We start from the raw sequence: 16,328 nt of genomic DNA, 5'->3' as shown, positions 1-16,328 counted from the left end.
TTTAAAAAAAGACTTTTTTTGGATATACCTTAGGAAAACACTGGACTAATATGTCAGACCTGTGGTTCTGTCAATGTCATTACTTAGGATGAGGCTAAAGCTGGTATGGATGTCAGGTCTAAGTCTATTTAAAGAGAAACAGCAAGTAAAAGAATAGCCCAGATGGTAGGAGGGTGTGGCAAAAATTTTTGAAATGGAACTCAAAAGGACTGTTTCTTGGAGAATAGAAAGTCCCCAAAACTCATTGTTGCCAGTAGTAGGTGCTCTAGAAACAATGTTGGTTCTGGTCACTGGCCTGTCAAACCAGGCGCCCCCGGAAAAGCCCTGAACAAATAACAGCATGTGGCAAAGCCAGAAAGAGTTAAAAGAAAGTGTCTGTGGTTTCCCTGGCCCATCCCCCCTGCAGCTAATCTGTCACCTAATGAAGAAGCGGCCAGCACAAGTGAGCTAGCTGGCAGTTCACTTACAGCAAACTGATTAAGAATGTTCAACCAACAGCAGACTGTAGACCTTTCCAGAGAAAATAAATAGAGTGTAGACTGTATGCAAATGTGTTTGTCACTTTGACAGCACGTCTCAATTAAGGCATCTCGTGGCTGTGGGTAGGCTCTGCGGCTGCAGCTGTAAGGGAGAGCCTGCTGCATGGCTGATACTTGGGGCTTGACCTTAATCCGCATGCATGCATTAAAAAGAAAAAAATCCTGCCTTCCTGTACACTTGCATAATGCTGGCAGCCACGTGAGGGAAGTGACAAACGGAGAGAAAAAGCCACTTTCATCCTCTCCAGTTTACAGACCTGTGAAGGCACAGACAGCTCTTATTTCAACAGAGTTTGGGGTGGCTTTTTTAATTGTTTATCTCCCACCCGTGCATGTGTGCGCGTGCACGTGCGCGCGCACACACAGACACACACACACACACACACTCTTATTCTGCATTTAGCTGGGAATGACATTAAAGCATCTTTACTTCTTGCTGAAATGGAAAGAAGGTTTTTCTCCATTTCAAATAGGGCCTCCTTTTTTGTGTTTTGAAAATGGAATGTTTAACACCATGAAATCCCTCTCCCCCGCCCCCTCTTTCTCTGTAATGGGCTTCAAACTCCAGCGAGGGGCTCTTTTCATGGGAAGGTTAGTGTGTGCAGGAATGAGGACAAAGGAAAGCAGGAAGCTGGCTCTGGAATGCCACGCTGGCTACCACGGGGGCTGTGCTTTCAGCAAACACCGCCAGGGAACTGGGGTGCAGGTTTCTCCAACAGGGCCCGAGCCCCAGAGGACGCAGCTCTTCAGGGGTGCAAACACAACATAATCTGAAGATGAGTACTCCCCAAGTGAGCACTGGCCCAAGAACGCTCCCTTCTTGCGCTACGTTTCAGTTTTTAGAACATCCCTTTGAAGTGTAAAATCAGAAAAAGGGACCAACCTCTTGAAGTTTAAGATGTATGAATGTATTATCTGAAAATACTGATTATGGAGGAAGATTCTTATGTGTCAATAGTGTCACCCCTTACCAGAATAACCCACAGCAACCATTTCATTAATTCTCCTCTATTTCTGGATAGCTCAATGCTGGTACAAAGTAGGCACTTGGATAAATATCTGTTAAAAACAGGGCATTTAAAATGTATGTTTCTAGATCCTATATGTGATGAAACAGCCATTATACTTAAGGTAAAATCATAAAGGCTATTTTAGCCATGTTCCATCCAATCAATGGCTAAAGAAATCAAGTGATTTAAAAATAAGTAACCTTGCAAATTCTTGTCACAGCATATCTTGCTCATGGCCATTTTTCACAAACCAAATAATTATGACTTTTGCTCATCAAGAGAGTAGATTTAAGAGAAATTAAGGGGAGCGTGTACAATCTTTTTCAGCTAAAAATAAAACCCACTGCTTGGAAATAGATTGAAAAACTCAGTTTCTATATGGAATACAATGTTTTACTTAAGGGGGGGGAATAAACAAATAGACCATTTTTCAAATGCTCAGGTCATCAGAAATAGTTGGTGAAAAAATCAGATCTCTGGAATAGTAGCGCAGGGGTTTCCTCTAAGAAGCATGACTCCTGATATTGATTTGCAGGAAGTACATTAATAAAGAACTCCTAATTGATTTTTTTTAAGACTTCGCTTGTTGCCTTTTATTTGAAGGTGCAAAGAAGGGCCTGGGATGCTAAAGTGTTCTAATGAGATGCTTAGCTAAAGGAGGCACCTTCAACAGAGTGCCTTGGAGTGGGGGAGGCGGCAGCCGCATTTAATGACTTCATTCAAGAGTTTGAGCTACTGTATGACCAGAGCCATGCTGTCTCCTCAAAATTTCTGAAAACTCCTCTTCAAACACGTAAAAACACGTTTGTACCAAATAAACATTCAAAGATGTGCAAAGCTCCAAAGAGGGGATTTGCCAAAGACAGTGGAAATGAAAAGTCTGTCTGCCACAGTGCTCTAGCTTCTGCTAAAAATACTACAAAAAACAAACAACAAAGCAAGACTAGTCCAAGGGCCTGGGTACATACCTGTCCGAAGTGGACTGTGATTGGCCTTCGGTCTTCTCGGAGCTTAGGGTGATTGGCCTCCACCAGTGGGGACGGCACGGTCTTTGGCAGCTGCTCTTCCATGGTGGGGGCACAGCCATTCTCGGTGATATCCTGTGGGGAGAAGCCAGTGGGGGTTGGCGTTGGGGTCACAGCACCTGCTGTGAGCAGCTGTTCCCTCCAACCCCACAGCTCAAGGGCCTGCTATGGAACACCCTCTGGGAGGTTCAGAGCCTATTCTCCTGGAAGCAGAAGGGTAACTTGGCTCTTTGACTTTTAAGGACAGGAGAAGCCAAAATCATACACATTAAATTGCAAAGACAACAATAATCCATAATAGTGGGGAAAAAATCTTTTTATTCTACTACCTTACACAGCTATTTCCATTTTTACATATTCACTTTGTCCACATGCAGACATTTAAAAATTACTTGCAATCACAGCTCATGCATAATTTTACATTCTATTTCTTCCTACTATAAGACTCTCTATGGTGCTACAGTCATTTTAATGATAATTTTAATAGATGCATAATATTTTATTGAGTGGATATATAATAATTTAATAAACCACTCTATTACTATTGGGCATTTAGGTTATTTCTTTTTTCTTTTCTTTTCTTTTCTTTCCTTTTCTTTCTTTTCTTTTTACTTCCTAGACACCATTGTGATAAGCATTGCAATTTTTTTTTTCTTTTGGATTATTTCTTTTATACAAGTCCCTAGGAATGAAATTACTAGGTCAAAAGATATAAACACTTTAAGCCTTTTTATTCATTCTACCAAATTGCTTTCCAATTTACACCAACTACCGACAATGGGTGAGTTATCAGTTTCATGGTACTTGTTAGCCTTTTCATTTTAAAAATGTATTGCTAATTTAGGAGGTGTAAAATTAGACCTCATTGTTGTTTTAATTTGCATACTTTGTTATTTGTGAGTGTGGACACTTTCACGCTTGCTTATTGATGACATTACTATTTGTGAAAACGAGGTGTTTGTGCTCCCCTTTTTCCTAGCCTTCTCCTTTCTGGCAGAGAATGAGGAGACCCAAGTTTGAGGTAGGATTTTATAAACTGGAGAATATTTAGGGAACCAAAGTAACATATTTAAATTCAGAAATTTACATTTAATTTGGGCTTTTGTTGAATGGAGTCAAAGTATAAAGAAAAGAAAAACTCCAATGTGCAAAAGGCAGATAACTCTTCCTTTGGTTCCTTGGGACTTGGCTGGTGCCCGCTTGTGCTGTATGGACCACGTGTTTTACTCAAGTTGTAAAAGTTGCTTAGATTTTTATTGGAGCAAGGCAATGAATAAATGTACAAATAAACATTTAAATAATAATAATTTTCTTTTTACCAAGTAAAAATAACTCCCAGTCAGAATGAAATAATAAAAAAACCCTCCGATTCTTTTCATTGCAAAAACAAAGATGTATTTTGGTCTACAAGACACACACCTTTAGTAGTCATTTAAATTCTGCACACAAAAGACTTGACAACTGGTTGCTTTCAACGTAGCCAAATAAAAAAGAATGGTGACAAATGGAGGAATGTGATCCCTTATTGGATAATAATGCATTAAGGAAGAAATACATGTAACATTTGTTAATCTCTGTCTCCTCGTCTATAGAATGTGGATATAGTAGCTGTAAGGAGTAAAGGAGATAAAGCGGCCTAAGTGTGTCCAGAACATTATTACTCAATAATGTACTATGTACAGCACTCAATAATAACAGAATGCCTACTAATAAGGTATAAACTTTATTATAATAAACTGTAGAGATCTCGCTATATTCACCCCACACACCCAGCTGCAGTTTCTGGCTCTGCTTGGTAAAAGCACAGGGAGGCGATGCCCTCTAGGTTTTGCAGGAAGGGTTTACATTAAGTGGCCCCCAAGTCTTAGGCTGGCTGAGCCTGTGTGATGAGAGGCTGCCGACAGCCAATTAGAAATGACTCTTTTGGAAAAGGGGCTGCCCTAAGGTGCTCAGGTCAAGTGGAACAAAGAAGGGGAGGGGCTCCGTCTGCGCCAGAAAGTAACAAAGGGCAAAGGGGGCATTCTGGATCCAGGTGGGGTTACTGGGAAGACAGACACAAAGGCTGAGTAAAGCCAAACAGTGGAGAAAAAAAAAAAAAAAGAAAAGAAAAAGAAAAAGAAAAAGAAAAAGAATCTACTTTTAGTTCAGGAAAAATACGGCAGGTCAACACGTGTGTATGAGTGACTGGCTGAAAAAAATAAAGAAATGGAGCAGTAAGGTTACATGGTAAGAAAATATTGAAAGTAATAAAAACTCTAAGATGATAGCTATTTAAAAAAATGTATGTGGTAGTTTTGGGAAGTGTTTGGTTTAAGCTTATAAGGAAATGCTGTCTTCTAAGTTTTGTTTTTACCATTAACTAGTTGATTTTTTCCAACCTTTCTGTACCTGTTTCTTTATTTTTACAACGGGGAGACCGCCACCTGCTTGGTGAACTTCAAAGCTACGGGGAGAATGAATTAAAGGAGATGAAAGATGAGGGAGCTTGAAAACGGTTATGGTCCTGCACAGACCGAACCTTAGATCCATATCTTCTGCAAAATGGAAAGAGCACCATCTAAAAAAAGAGCTTCCCTTCACCGTGTTGAGTTCCTACTACTGGCAGGCACTTTTCCAGACCCTTGACTTTCCATACCACACTTCGTTTCCACAGCAACCACAAGGTAAACAAGATTATCGCTCTTTATAGGTGAGGAAGCGAGGCTCAAAGAGGGCAACTCACCCAAAGCCACACAACTAGAAAGTGGCGAGACCAAGAGCTATGTGATTTCTGGCATTTATACCAATATCAACCCCAAACAGCAGCATACATGAAGGTATTCTGAGTTGAGAAGGTGTTCAACAGACATCAGGTATGATCTCCCCCTCTGGTACACTGACACTATACTGCCACCCCTTATGGTCTCTTTGCACTTACTTTTCTTCTCCTCTCTAAAGACTGCCAATTCCTTGACATTTGGGTTCTCTGCCCCAGAGCCCTGAATATATAGTACATAATCTCCGATAAGTCTTTGTAAATGGAGTTGAACATTTGGAAGACAAATGTGTCCAATACACAAATGTGCATCAAAAAATAGTGCTGCACGTTATTTTTTTTTCAGTTAGAAGATCCCGAAGTGCAAAAGACTTCTCACAAGGTCCCGTGGCTTGCCCCACCAATTTATTAACTTCTTCACTGTTGCCTGTAGCTGGGGAAGGGCAACTGCTCCCTCCCAGAGACAGCAGAGAGGGAGGAGCCCTAGGCAAGAAAGAAATAGGGCCAACTCACATCCTCTACTGTATCTACTGGCAGAGATCTCGCACATAGTAGAGATCCCGTGATTAAAGAAAACTGTGGTCTCAGGAGGAACTGAGAGACTGTTCAGCAAAGGGTTTGGGAAAACAGGCACTCTCATACCCTTCTGGAGGGAATACAAATTGGTAATTTATATCAAACCCTAAAAGAAGTGTATGCTCTTTGGCCGATTAATTGCATTCCTAGAAATTTATCCTAATCAAATAATTAAGAATTTCTGCAATGTTTTACCTATGAGAATACTTGCCTAGAAAAAACCTAGACCTAACAAGTATTCAAGAAAGGGACTAGTAAATGTATATATGCCCATCAGACAAAATTTACTGTGGCCACTTAAAACAATGACGTGCAGAAGAAACATTTAGTGGTCTGAGAGATGCTCGGAATATAGTAAGTGAAAATGCAGGTTATAAGACGAGATCAATTTTTTTTTTTTGCTTGCCTGATTTGTTGAATTGTCTCCAATAAACATGTTTTTTTGTTTGTAAACAGAAAAAAAAAAGTCTGTCGAAATGTCATTTTGAAAATGCAAAACCAAGAAGTTGACAGGAGGGAGGCACTAGCCAGGACTACAGATCAGAGGCCACCAGAGGGTCACAGACCTTTTACCAGGAGCCCTGGGGCCCAACCAGTTCCCATCTCTTGGTAAAGCAAAGGAGTCGGAAAATAGTTCAGTTCCTGTCACCTTCCCTAAGAGTTTGCTGGAATCAAAAATCATGACTGGGGTCTAACCTCCACCTGTCTGCGGAAGAGACAGGACAGTGTGCAGTAAGGCGCTGGACAGAGTACCTCTGGGAATTCAGGAGGCAGAAACCTAGGGAAGGAAGGAGGCTGACCCAGAAGGAGCCTAGGATATGACTTCATGAGGCAGAGGTGCAGGTGGAGTTTTCTAGGCCTGGGTGTATGTAGAAAGCACAACCTGGTTAAGAAAGGCATGTGGCTCAGCAGCTGGGGCTTTCTAAGACTCCCTCTGGCTGAGGTAGAGGAAGATCTGAAAGGCTTTAATCAAGAGAATGATTCAGTCAGTGCTGTGTTCTAGAAAAATTGCTCTGGTGGCTGTGTGGATGACCAAGAGGGAGGTGATCCCATGCCAGCCACGCTCTCAGGGTATGTACAAGTGGGTATCTGGACAGATTGGCTGCTCTGGATGTGGGATATGAGGAAAGAACAGGACTGAAAGTCCCATTGAGTGAGTGGCTACTAGGTGTTGCCATTGAAAGCCATTATCTCTTCTAATCCTTACAACAATCTGGCAAAAGTCAATCCTTCCGCTCATTATAAATGAAAAAAAAAAAATACAGGTTCAGAGAGGTCTAGTAAGTTACTCAAGGTCACACAGTTAATATCCTATGCAACCAGCACTAAACCCAGCTCATCTACCTCAGACACCCAAATACCACACCACAGTGTCAGGCGTTCAAAGGCCCCTGTGGGTATGAGGCAGGGCCCTTCACATCTCTGACTCAGATTCCTGGTCTCACTGGTCTCCATTTTCAAATTTGTGCAGGGCCCTTCTTTTGCAGTCTACTTCACACTACAGCAAATGCAAATTCAAATATGAATATTGATATCAAAACAATATCCAAAGTTGGAACTTCTGTGATTGAGGCTGCAGTGTATTTTAATGTGTTGGAGACAGGGAGCTGACAGTTGTGTGATAAGGTGTGAAAATGTCTGTTCTACGGGAGTCTACCTATATCTCCCTGTCCCACACACGCTTACTCTCTTTAATATGCTAGGAAATGTTGGGCCAGAGACTCGAGGCTTTGCTGACCTGACTGTGAACTTGCTCCTCTTTGTCACAAACTCTATGTCGACAAGCTTGATTTATCTTTCTATCTAGATCAAAGATCTAGAAACTTTAAAAAGGGGGCTGTGAAATGGGCCCATTTGATTCAACCATTCTGATACTGAAGAAAAAAAAGAATTTTTCAAGGGTTTCCCAATGGACAAAAAAAATGACATCCTTATGTGAGCATTTTAATGTTCCTTGCAGGCGAGAAGGAGCATGTGTGAGGCCACCGTCTTTCAAACAGGGCACTCTGATGCCAGCCTTGCATGGTGCCGCTAGAGAATGCAGTGTGTTGACAGCCATGAGCCAGCCACACAGCATTCTCCTACACACCAGGTCCGGCAGGGAGATGCTCTAGAGGAAAGCACTACGTCCTCGTCCTCCCTTTAGAAAGCGGTGGCTGGGGAGCATCTCGGCCATTTCTTCTTCCTAATTTTGAGCAAGTCAGGCTTCAAAGGAGGCTGAGCTAAGGAAGAACTTGACCACCTTGCCACATTCATCCAGAGAAATATGTTATCCATCCTTCTTTTTTTTTGTTGTGGGGCTGAAGCAGAGCAGGTATGGAATAAAGCCACTATAGTATCTATTAACAATTATTTGCCAATGGTCACATGGATACCCTGGAAGCTCCCCTTTCAGATGCTTTGAAAATCTGCTGCACAAATGAACAAGGGATGGAAAAGGGGCCCTGCTCAGTCATATTAGAGCTGGACCCTCCACACACCATGGTGACCTCTCTGCAGGTCGGGCCCACATTTTCTATTTGCAATTCAAACCCAAGGCGAGAGCGCAGAGGGCAAGATTGGGTTCTTGATTATATCTGCGAGGTCACCATCACTATGCAGAGTTAGAGGAGGCCAGGTGGCAACCCAGTACATTTGAAAATTGGATCTTTGTTGGGAACTGCCTCAATTTCATAGCAGAAACCAAACTTGAGATGTCTGTATTAGACACATCTGGGGAGCCACACAGATATGTTGCCATGTGAAGGGGAGGGGGGCAGCGGAGGGGAGGGGAACAAAAAAGCCAAGGAAATATTTTCTACTGCAGTGAGAGAGGTCAGATGGAGCCAAATCCTAAATTAGCTCAAGAAAGGGAGCAGGAGAGCACCGCTGAAGACCAAGTCCTGTCTGCACTGAACAATGCTGGAGTTTCAATTACAAAATAGCTCTTCCAAGAACAACTGCAAAATATCAAGTCTGTAGAAATCTGTACGACCGAAGGGGGGAAAAGTGAAAATTGAAAAAGGTGCACTAATAGATCTGTCAACAGTCCAATGGTGACAAGCCACATTTCTATAAAATGCCTTCACCATTTGTGTCACCTGAAATGTACTGACACTTTCTATAGAACATTATCTCCTGAAGCTATTCTTGAAAAGACTGGCAGGGGGAAGAGGAGCAGGGGAGGGAAAAATCTGCTTTAGATACTATCAGGGAAAGGAAGGGGAGGTGGCGTGGAAGGAGAGTGATCTAGATTGTTTAAGTGAACCTTTGAACAACATCAAAAAACTGGAGCTTAACTGGTTATTTGCAGAAATGTTACGTATCATAAAAAGGGGATTTTCATAAGGCCCAATTCTTCCCCATACCAGGAGGGAGGGGATGGCCTACAGAGAGCAGATCGAACCAATGAGGAGCATCTGTCCTCCGCCTGAGGAGGGACCCCTTTCTTTACTTACTTCAAGGAATATTCTAACACCAGCTGAGCCTACGATCAGGTCATCAAGGAGGGAAAATTTGGTGAGAGAACTACCCTCTCCCCGCCTCCCTTTATTTTATCCAATTCAGTTACATGTGACTGGGGTAAGAGATAAAAAAGTATGTATCAGACTTAACATCCAGGTAAAGAATTCCACCTGCCAGCCTCTGGCAGGGCACAACAGACCACAGTGAAGGTCCAACTGGATTTACAGGACAGGATTTTTATTCTGAGACTTGAATCTCAGCTGTTAAAAATTCACTCTCAGCTGAAACTAGGAACTTAAATGCTTAGTCGGAACAAATTATTTTGCAATTAAAAGAAAGGAATCAATTCCTTTGACCATTTCAAGTTAATTAGAGGTCCTTTCTGACTTCATAAAATTAAAACTGCTTTCAATTTTTAAAAAAACTGCCGAGATAGACAAAGGCCTTGTTAGAGTTACTTACACATTTTGGGGGTGTGGAATAATGACATAAGTGCTCCCAAACATCTTTTGGAAAGCAAACACTTGTTTCAGGAGGGTAATACGAAACGCTGTTGTGGTAAGAGCACAGACACTGGGAATGGATGAGCCTAGAACCCCATCCAGGCTCTGTAAGCTCCAACAGCATGACCTTGGGCAAATTCCTTTACCTCTGAACCACAGTCTATTTTTTTGTATATTTTTTTATTGGAGTTCGACTTGCCAACATATAGTATAACACCCAGTGCTCATCCCGTCAAGTGCCTCCCTGAACCACAGTCTAGTCTCTTTACATATGAAATGGGAATAATACCCCCCAGGGTTGTTCTAAGGCTTAGACATAACCATCCTTAGGAAGTGGTCATCGAAGTGTGGAACCCTGATAATGATGACATTCATCATAATATAAAAACACCCTCTGCTATGTTAACCTCCCTATACAAGGCTAGAGAATGAGGCAAGGGAGTCTTGGTCAGCAAGTAGCCTATAGGATTTCACACCATCTTACTGATGGTCCAAGAAGACAGAGCCCTCTCCCCGCTGCCCAAGAGTCTTACATAGGAACTGCTGGGCTCCTCTTGGTTAACCTGCCACTGTGAGGGGAGCCTGTGGTGTCCTCCTGAAACCCACCCTTTGTGCTTTGTGTCTGCATGGTGGCCATGTGCATGCTAGAACCACGGAGGTCATTACCTTGGAGAGGCTTCTTGGTTTTGGTTACAAGCAGCCCCAGGGCAGAGGTCAGCTGTGGGAGGGAGAGGTGCCCTGATGGGGAGGCCGAGCCAGTTTCTAGAGAGCCTCATGAACCCCAGGCCTGGTAGGGTGGGCAAGGGGCAGACTGACAGTGGTAACTCTGAACTTGCTTGCCTTTGTGGATTTAAGCCAGTCTTAATGTTATTTGAAGACAGTTTTTTATCTGTGAATATTTATAACAGTGTGAAAACTCCCGGACAGCTGGTAATGCATTTTGAAGTGTGCTAACAACACTGTATCAAACAGCCCTCTATTGATCACATCATACTTTTTTGTGGCCACGCGTTTCATACACGGTGCTTATACATTTTGAATAAGAACTTCAAGTACCTTTTGCTTCAAGCGGTTTTTCACCTCTTTTATTCCCATTTTTGCATGATCTTTTGCCTGCATGAAAAATTAATTTAAGTTAAGATTCTCTCTCTGTTTCCAGCAGGGACTATGCTTGATTTCAATCCGTTGCGAATCACCTTCTCTGATTACTAAAAAAGAGAAGGAAAAATGGGATCATCAAGTCGAAAACATAATGGCTATGAAAACAAATACAATGTTAAGAGGTTAAAAAAAAAAATCCCTTAAAGAGGCTATGGAGATTTTATTTTCTGCATTTTGATGGCACTGAGTACCCCCCCTCCCCCCTTTCCGAAGGCCTTCTTCTGCTCTCTATAATTATTTATCTCAGCAGCCTGGTGACAGCCACCAGTAAGTGTAGATAGAGCAGCAGCTTTTGTGGCTGCAAGAATCTGAATATCTATTACATTTCACCAGGGCAGGGCCTCAGGACCAATTTTCTGCCTGGGCTGACTGGCTTGAGCAGACACATCGCTGGGCTTCCCTAGCGCCGTTTCTTAAATCTCACTTCGGCACACACCCTGGCTTTTATTTTCTGTCATTTTAGACCTGTATGGTTCTGCTGGCAGCCACCCGCCTGGTTAAAATAGCTACAATTTAAGCACAGAAAGGACTAACAAAATTAAAAATGGAAATAAAACAAAACCACTCCAGTTAAGTGGCTCATGTCAAATTAGCAAGCAAGAGAAACCATGAGAAAAAAAATACTTGTAAGAGATGGAACATCGGATCGGGAGCTGACGTGTTCTCCTATTTTCTCTCTGCTGTAGGCATGAGTCTCACAAACAATGCACGTCCTATAGGGCAGTGGTGAGAGAGATGATGAAGGATTTGGGACAATTAGGGAGTGTGCCCCACCATGAGCACTCCTCAGTAACCAGCAAAGGAGCGGCTTTATTTTGACATGATAATGGGGATCCCCATAGGAAAGGGTTTACCATAACACCCGGTAGACCACACCTCCAGGTGTCAGGGACACAGGCAAGAGCAGCCAGCATTTTAGCCACCCCGTCAACATCTTATTAAAAGCTAAAACCAGTGGCTTCCCATTTCTTGATTGCAGCAACTGTGAGCAGAAACGGTTTAAAATGAAAAGCATCTTTGACCTGGTCACAAAATAATTAACACTAAGTAACTCTAGGAGCCCTGGAAGCTTTAGGAAACAACACAGTGGCTCTTGAATCATCTCCACAGTATAGGTCAGGTATGTTGGAGAGTTTCATCCTGCTAAGGGACAGATGTGTTCGGGTCCCAAGACCAAGACCAGTACTCACAAACTTATAGACAGTCTTCATAGCCGGGTTCGCCTTCGTTTTTACAGTATTCAGAATTGCCCCGCTTCCTTTCTGTAATAAAAAACGTCAATTAGCAATTCGGGCTGAAGATAGAGTGGGCCAACACCAACAGAAGTCTCTTCTCTTTGAACAAGTTAAGCAACATTCCAAGAGTGTAATTTAATTAGAGAAACAGGCCTAGATAGTAACTGGTCCTGGGCAATTAGTTATGGCCACGGCAGGATCGCTCTGGGTGGGTACTGGGAGAGCAGGATGAGGATGAGGATAGTGATAACTAGCTGCAGGGGGAACCAGTGTTTTGCTTGGCACCTGTCCGCTGGCTGGAAGAAAAGCTCTTCATGGGCTCTCTGAGGCAAAGTTTCCCCATAGTAATCTATGGCTTCTCAAGAAAATCTAGTTTATTTGGCTACCTTTGGTCATGTGCCTTTCTTTCCTCACCGTGGTTTTCTGTGTTGTTATTTTTAATCACTCTGGTAGGCTGCCTTCCTTAACATCGATATCTTGAGGGAAGGAAAGAATGAGAAGCCATCAATGGGAATCATGGCTTTCATACAAATCCAACATACCAGTTTCTTTGTTCAGTTTCTTTGGGAGAACAGGGGAGAAGAGGAGGAGGGATGGCTCGCCCAGTACACAAAGGATGCAATGAATGGATATGACGCGCACAGGCTCTAGGCATCTTGTAAGGGCTCATTGCAGAGACACCCTATGTTAGCCTTGGAGGGTACTCAGTCCCAGGGAGACTGGTCTTAGCCCTCACAGGCTTCCAGTCTGGGGGGTGCCCCAGTGTCAACAGTTGCAGCCAAAGCTCATGACAGCTGTACTGGCTGTGTGTAGAGGCAGCTCCTGGTATGCAAGGTCAGGGGAGGGATTAGAGGATGAAACATTTGGCCTGGTCCATGGAGACTGTGGGGGACAGGAAGGACATTCTAGGGACATGTTAAAAAAGTGCAGTCACTGGAGGAACCGCAAGCGGGGCTAAGGCCACATGGGGTCAGTGCATGAGGGGCCAGGATATGGAGGAGTCTATACTCTAGACGATTTTTAATCAGATGCATCAATAATCAGATTTGTAGTGGTTTGGGAAGATAATTCTAACTGATTTGAACAAAGAGAGAGACAGGATCAAGTAGGTATATAAAAGAATAAGATACAGTGAGATAATTATGGGGATTAACTCTTAGCACAATTTTTGGTAACAGCCCATATTAGGAATTTTGAGCTTTAATTAAAAACACTGCAGTCTGACCTAGAAAGCATTCTATGTTGTAGGACAGTATGAAATTTTTACCCACTCATTTATTCCACACTGCTTTCCAAAATTACTCAGTATCCTATTTCAATGGTCCTTTGGAGTATTAAAACTCCTTTTACCAATCAATCAACAAGTCCTTATTGCTTGTCTATGATCTGCCAAGTGCAGTGTTTGGCCATACAAGAAGAACAAAAGAGTTCTTTCATTGAGGAATTGCTTATTCTCGGCCAACTGCAGCCACTTCCAAGGGACCTGCCTTGGCAGTGGTACGCTCAGCCCACAAGCAGGAGAGAACACTTAACATATTATGTTGGAGTTGCCCATTTACATGCACCTTCCCAAGAAGACGGGGAGCTCCCCCAGGGCAGGGACTGTGTCCTCCTGCTCCCTGTTACACAGGAGGCCAGTACACAAGACACCTTCAGTACATGCACACTGACAAACCCATGCACAGGCAAGAATTGAATTCTTTGGTGGCTTCTGAAGACCTTAGCACCTAGCTTCCAATACAAGAAACTGTTCATAACAATAGTGAGGCAGTGAAAACCTCAGTGATAAGTCCTCCATCGTCCCAGGAGCCTTTGCTGTGAAAAACACTGCAGAGCAGCATTTTTTATTTTCTTATGAAAACTTCCCAATCACACTGGTCTCCCCAGAAATGCTCTAGGATAACAGCATCCACTCAACACGCCTTGGCCAGCTTCCTGAGATGAGGAAGCTTCTCCTGGCTCTCTTTGCCCTCACTGAGGGATGCCTTAGATAGTCTCATCATGCAAGCCTCCACTTGGCACCAGATGGCCTGGCTTTACAAGCAGAAGCATCTTCTGTTGAAAGAATGGAGGGCCCCGGACTGAAAGACCACCTTGCAGGTGGCAGGGGAAGTGGAGGGCTACCAGGAGGCTCAGGAGGGGTCTGGGGGGCTCTGCGGGGGTGCACACTTACCCGGACTGTGGAGAGCCACTGATGGTAGAGTTTATCGCTGCCTGGGAAAAGAGGAGTTAGAGAAGTGGTTAAAGTTATGCGCCTTTAGGAGTTCCTTGAACTGCTTACAGCAAGCAGGATTTGAAGAGTTCAGTCTGGAGAAGGACACGGAAGCTCCCATGCTCTACTCCCCACAGGAGGCAGCAGTGAGATGCTGCCACAAGTTTTCTTTCTCAGAGATCCAATCCTATTAGTGCCCTGAATACTAGCCCCAATTCTCCTTCCTGATTCTCTTCTCCAGTCTTCTTGTCCTGGTCCTATCACCCCTCGGCCTTTCCACCCTGTACTTCCATCCCCTCCACCCTCCATTCCCTCAAAAAGGCTGCTTCCCTTGCTGGCCACCATTCCCTACTCTCTCTGCTGAGGAGAGTCAACCAACCAATGGCTCAGACGTCATTTCCTCTTTGTCCACCCCCACCCCCCAACCTTCCTCTGAACAGCCTTCAAAAACAGGTAACTCCTGTTAGAAGAAGTCCACTTTCTCTGAACTTCTGTGAGCCACCCCAAGTCAGGAACCACAGGGCTGTGTGTCCCCCCAACTGCTGGACACACTCAGCCCCAGCACACTTGAGCAGCGACAGGGAAAGAAAAAGGAGGAGTTGTTGGGGGAGCTTGTTCATTTTGTCTGGAGGGATAAGGAGGTCCTATCATTGGACAGCTTTTCTAAAAGCTCTGAATGACTTGACTTAGTTTAACAACACTTTATAAAGCCTGTCTTCTCCTCAGAACTCATATTCAACTCTGAGAGCGTTGCCTCCTTTGTGAAGCTCTCACATTACAGAGTGAGGATTAGTGGAGTCCTATTCTAACTGCATAAAAGCCTATTTCTGCTCCTTTTCCTGCACTGGTTCAATCTGTATTTGTCTTTAGTTATGCAGTTCTTTCTCCTACCAGTAAAAGCTCCTTGAGGGCAAAACTCGGTCCTCTGTTTCTTACTCTATAGGGCCCTGGACATGGCAGGAGTCCCAGAGATGCCTATCACTGACCCGCTGTCACTGGCTGTGGACTGGTTGTATTGGTTGTTTGCGCTCTCCATGCAGGCACAGGCTGGTCAGGCCTAGGAACGAGGTTTTATGCCTGACTCTATGAATTTATGGGCCACCAGCTGGATTACATAAGCTTAGTCCAGACCAGGCACGTGCCCCCCAGCGAGGGAGCCAACAGCATGATTATTATTATTTTGCATTTGGTTTTGACTTCACTGCCGCAGACTAAGGCTTTGGGACTTGGAAAGAAAGCCACTTTGGGATTCGGGAAGCAGGGCCCACCACGAACACTTCTCTGGGCCTCCTTGGCCTCCTCTGAATAATGACAGGATGATCCCTCCAGGCCTAATGGTCTATGGAGACTGGGCCCTCTGTGATGATTTTTCACCTTTTAAAGAAAAACACTTATTTAGTCATAATCCTGTGCCAGCATCTGTCCTGATGGGCTGCACAAGCCTTTTCCTCTCTGAGCCAATCTCCACAGGACTCCTGTGAGGTGGGCACTGTTCTCCTCAGGGCAGATAGGGACACTTCAGCTGGAGAGGTGACCTGGCAGGACCAAGTTCTCATTGCTTTCCTGCAGGCAGGGTCCTGGTGTTAAGCCAGCTCTCCTAACTCAATGCCTCGATTGCTTTGTGCTGCAGCATGCTGGCTACTACGTTTCCCTAGACTTTGGCCAACCAGGGGAAGCAACTGACCCCAGGACAGAGGATCTCAGAGAGGCCAAGGCGCACCTGTCTCATCAGAAAAGGAAGAGGCATTTCTCAAACATTTCAAGGCTGAGAGTGAAATCTGTCTCTCTCCAACCCCCACTGAAGGAAAAAAGCAGCCACTGCCACTCCCTGCCATGCACATGCCAGTCCCATGTGACAACCTAGGGCA

At 43.9% G+C, this 16,328-nt stretch overlaps 1 protein-coding gene across 27 annotated transcripts in view; it reads right to left on the bottom strand.

Moving 5' to 3' along the window:
• The window catches only part of DENND1A (DENN domain containing 1A), a 495,329-nt gene that overhangs the window by 50,259 nt on the left and 428,742 nt on the right, over window positions 1-16,328 (bottom strand). For all 27 annotated transcript variants that reach the window (XM_072748692.1, XM_072748673.1, XM_072748682.1 and 24 more), the window contains 4 exons: window positions 14,422-14,462; window positions 12,204-12,275; window positions 10,909-10,965; window positions 2,518-2,649 (listed from right to left, as the gene is read on the bottom strand). In XM_072748692.1, the coding sequence (XP_072604793.1) occupies window positions 2,518-2,649; window positions 10,909-10,965; window positions 12,204-12,275; window positions 14,422-14,462 (302 nt within the window). The remainder of the gene's footprint in view (window positions 1-2,517; window positions 2,650-10,908; window positions 10,966-12,203; window positions 12,276-14,421; window positions 14,463-16,328) is intronic.

Source organism: Vulpes vulpes, chromosome 2, assembly GCF_048418805.1.
Source record: "Vulpes vulpes isolate BD-2025 chromosome 2, VulVul3, whole genome shotgun sequence".
Lineage (NCBI taxonomy): Eukaryota > Metazoa > Chordata > Mammalia > Carnivora > Canidae > Vulpes > Vulpes vulpes.
Note: the sequence above shows the minus strand (reverse complement) of the source record. Positions and strands in the feature narration are given on the sequence as shown.